General features: G+C 41.3%; 1 protein-coding gene across 1 annotated transcript in view; it reads right to left on the bottom strand.

Annotated features, from left to right (window-relative positions):
- Positions 1-4212, bottom strand: part of rnpepl1 (arginyl aminopeptidase like 1) — a 10402-nt gene that overhangs the window by 3934 nt on the left and 2256 nt on the right. The window contains exons 2-5 of the mRNA XM_016661584.1: positions 3787-3927; positions 3530-3681; positions 2588-2704; positions 1401-1758 (exon numbers count right to left, since the gene is read on the bottom strand). Of these exons, the coding sequence (XP_016517070.1) occupies positions 1401-1758; positions 2588-2704; positions 3530-3681; positions 3787-3927 (768 nt within the window). The remainder of the gene's footprint in view (positions 1-1400; positions 1759-2587; positions 2705-3529; positions 3682-3786; positions 3928-4212) is intronic.

Genomic DNA, 4212 nt, shown 5'->3' with positions numbered 1-4212 from the left:
CCCCTGACGACCCCTGGTGACCTCTGATAATCCCTGATGACCCCTGACGACCCCTGGTGACCTCTGATAATCCCTGATGACCCCTGATGACCCCTGGTGAAGCCCTGCCTTGAACTGATTTCACTTCTGATATCTGAGGTTTGATATGGATCAGATACAGAAAAACATCTGAATGGTGATAAAACGTTTCTCATTTTAGACACAGACATAAACACGCCTGTCACAATAAATCCGGAAGTGATCCGTGCCATCTTGGTAGGGCAGCGCAGCACAAAGCACAGCGGACCCATGGCTTCGATACCAACGATAAGAAAATGTGTGGATTCTTAGTCAATGTGTGAGAGAACGATACCAGAACAAAATGGCTGCTGTTGGGATCGACCCGTATGAGACGGGGAAGGAAAAGATGTCAGACGATGTGGACAAGCTGCCTCCGATCTCCCGTTATGGTTCAGTGAACAAGAAGAGCTTCACATGGATGCAGACAATCAGTGTTTAATTTGTAAAGGACGAACGAACTCTTGGTGTGAATGACGAAGTTCTGGTGACTGGCAGAGTAAGAACATGTAGCAACAAACACGTAGGCTACATGTCCGTCTAGCTAGCAGATAAAAGCTACATTAGTTAAGTTACTTTAACTAGTTGGGTAGTAAGTACTGCAGTAAATATCACTTATATTTATCTTAATATAAATATCAGAGGCGGGTGGAGTACTCCAATAGCTTTAATGTACTGATATTGTTAATAAATTGTTTATTGTTGTCATAGTAACTGCCTATCAAGATGGCTGTCGGTTACAGAGGTCATGGAAGTGTGACGTCACATGATAATTATCCATTAGCTGTATTATAAAGTGAGCTCAAACATTTCTATTTGCATGATTTTCATTTTTGTCTCATTTCTAGATCAAAACCTGGATGATAAAATCTTCAATTTTTATCATCCCAAGAAAAAAACAATTATAGCAAAATTTAGACTTACTTCATGTGACTGAGGTCAAACTGCTGTGTTTGGTGTTTTGGTCTCAACTAAACCTTTTTTAAAGTCTCTGTTTACAGAAACTTCATTTTATTTGTTATTTATTTATTTAAAAATTTAAAATGTCTTCCAGTTTCAATGTTAAATGCTCATTAGAATTTAAAGTTTATCGATCTTTGAGAATGAGTTATTGGATTATCATTATATTAGTTTAAAATGGTCTCAAAACAATAATATTATCGTTTATTGCAATAACTTCTGGGTCAATTTATCGTCCGATAAAATTTGTTGCGTCAGACCCTGACATAAATGCAATAAAATACAGATTTATTTGATAACTTAAATACACCAATAGTTTGGTCAAGCATGTAAAAACAACTTTAATCTGTTCACTCAGCAGTAAAAATAAATAATAAAGTGCAACTGAGAAAAATAAACTCCAACAAACCTTCAAATGGTTCAGAAAGTGCAATCAGGATTTTTAAATGTAATGTGAAATAAAGCGTAGAACCAGACTGAGTAGATGTGGTGGGCGTGGCCTCACCGTACGCCTCGGTGGTGATGCGGCGCTGCGCGTACGTGGCCAGGCCTTCGCTCAGCCACATCTCCTCCCAGGTGGCGTTGGTGACGGCGTTTCCGAACCAGCCGTGTGCGATCTCATGGATGACGTCGATCAGCAGGAACTCGCTGCTCTCCAGGATGGAGGCGATGATGAAGGTGAGGCACGGGTTCTCCATGGCAACGATGGGGAAGGAAGGCGGCAGGAAGACGATGTCGCACCTGCAGAGTTCGGTAGCAACTAGTTACATTTACTCAGTTACCTTTACCCGAGAAACTTTTTTGAAAAAAATTTACTTTTAGGAGTGTTTTTACTTTTACTTGAGTAAAATTTTCGACCCACTGAATGTAAAACATGTTTTAACCAAACGCAGACTCACACCTGCAGTTTGTGTTAAAGTTTAATTAGTCTTTAGTGAAAGAAACTGATTTGGAAAAAAAATTGCCTGATTTTGTTATTTTTTTGTTACGTGAATTATTGTGGGGTTGCACAGGGGTCTCTCTGCATGGAGTCTGCATGTTCTCCCTGTGCATGCTGGGTTCTCTCTGGGTACTCCAGCTTCCTCCCACAGTCCAAACACATGACTGTCAGGTTGATTGGTTTCTCTAAATTCTCCCTAGGTGTGTGTGAGTGTCCATGGTTGTTTGTCCTGCGACAGACTGGCGACCTGTCCAGGTGACCCCGCCTCTCGCCCAAAATGTTCGCTGGAGAGGCAGAAGTTTCTCCTGACCACACCTGGGACAAGGACGTTAGGAAATGGATGGATGGATACAATTATTGCCATTTGGTCCTTAAAATACCTAAATTTCTGCTTAACTTTATATTTAGGTCCGTCTGATCATGTAATTTTTCAATATTAATTGAGAATTTGATCAGGTAATCAGTAATTCATTAGATATTTTGCCAAATACTTTTTACTTTTACTTGAGTAAAAATATGTTTAAGTATTTCTAATTTTAACTGAGTCTAATGTTTGGATACTCTCCCCCTCTGAGCCCGGCGCCCCCTGCTGTCAAGTCGACGTTTGTGTCCGTTGGGTTTCAGACTTACCTGCCCCACAGGTACGGTCCAAACAGGTCCTCTGCCACGCCCAGCCAGCGCTCCACGCTGCCCCCTAGCTTCTTCACGGCGCAGGACAGCAGGCAAGGCTCCGCCCAAACACGACTCCTGCAGACAGAGGAAGTAAAAAAAACGTTTTTACCCCGACTTCCTGCTGGAGGAGAAAAAAAGAACTCTGGCTACAGATTATTAGCATTCACTTTAGCTAAAAAGTTGTTGACATAATGCACTAAATATTAAATGTAACCTTTACATATAAAAGGAAAAGCAACACAGTGCTTTCCACACCAAGACAACCAGATATTGTCAGGAAAAAGTTACAACTAAGAAACACAACAGAAATGGAAGCTATGCTAGCTTGACTTTGAGAATGTTAACATGATTTTTTGGTAAATTTAGATTAAATTAAAAGTTTAGATTTTATCTAGAAACATGTATTTAGGAGAAGCTAACTGTGCTAAATGTTTCCTTGTTAGCATAAATGCTAAGCTAAAGATTAGTGTCGCTATTAGTTTAACATGAACTCACCAATGTTTGGACTTATTCAACTGATTAGTGTGGGAGGTCATTACTTTCCAATATTTATCTTTTACACAATACATTTTTCAAATATTGTTTTTCTTGAGGCCAGAATAATCAAAATTACAAGATATTACAATTTATAATATTTTACTAAGCATGACAAATTTATGAGTTTCACTTTTGAAAATAAGAGACAAAAATACCGAATTTGTTGTCTATTCATTTTTTAAGTACTTGAATATGTTTATAATGAATATCTGATGATTATCTAAATTTGATGAAACACCCCCCCCAGAAAAAATATTAAAAATTGACAAAATTTAAATTCACTGAGTTGAGAATAAATTTAAACATTTGGAATATTTTCCACTGTTTTACTCGGTGCTCAGTAGCGTCCAGGTGACCTCTGACCTGGGCCCGATGTCCATGTGCTGGAGCTCTCCAGCCACCAGCGCCACCAGGTAGGACGGGACCGGGAACTCCATGGAGAACTGGAAGATCCGGTCCAGTTTGGAGTAAGAGCTCCGGGACGCGCTCATCAGAACCGTCACGCCGTCCGGAACCTGAGCAGGAAGTTCCATTTTGTTTTTAACACGTCTTCCCCAACCGACACGCCTCACTTCGCTGACCGGACCCGTCCCAACAGAACAGAACCGAACAGAACTCACCCGGATGGAGGCGGAGTAGGTGCTCTTCACCGCCGGCGTGTCGAAACACGGGAAGAAGGAGCGATTACACACCGAGTGTCCCTGAGTGAAGACCAGAGGACGGGACTGACCGCAGGTCAGCTCCGAGTCCAGCCACCAGATCTGAGGTCACACAGAGGTCAGAGGTCACACAGAGGTCAGACAGAGGCCAGGATGTCAGTCATTAGGAGAAGATCGGGTCCAAACGTCCAGAAACTCTGACCGGAGTTTTCTGCCTCAGTGACCCAGGCTGAGACAAAGATCAGGAACCAGTTCCAAACCAGTCTGAAAGCAACGCAAACCCGTCCCAACAGTGTGAACATAGTACAGATCCAAGTCCAAAACCAATCTGAAACCAGTTTAAAACTAAATCTGAAACCAGTTTAAAACTAAATCTGAAACCAGTTT

This window comes from Poecilia formosa, unplaced genomic scaffold (genome assembly GCF_000485575.1).
Source record: "Poecilia formosa unplaced genomic scaffold, Poecilia_formosa-5.1.2 Scaffold337, whole genome shotgun sequence".
Lineage (NCBI taxonomy): Eukaryota > Metazoa > Chordata > Actinopteri > Cyprinodontiformes > Poeciliidae > Poecilia > Poecilia formosa.
Note: the sequence above shows the minus strand (reverse complement) of the source record. Positions and strands in the feature narration are given on the sequence as shown.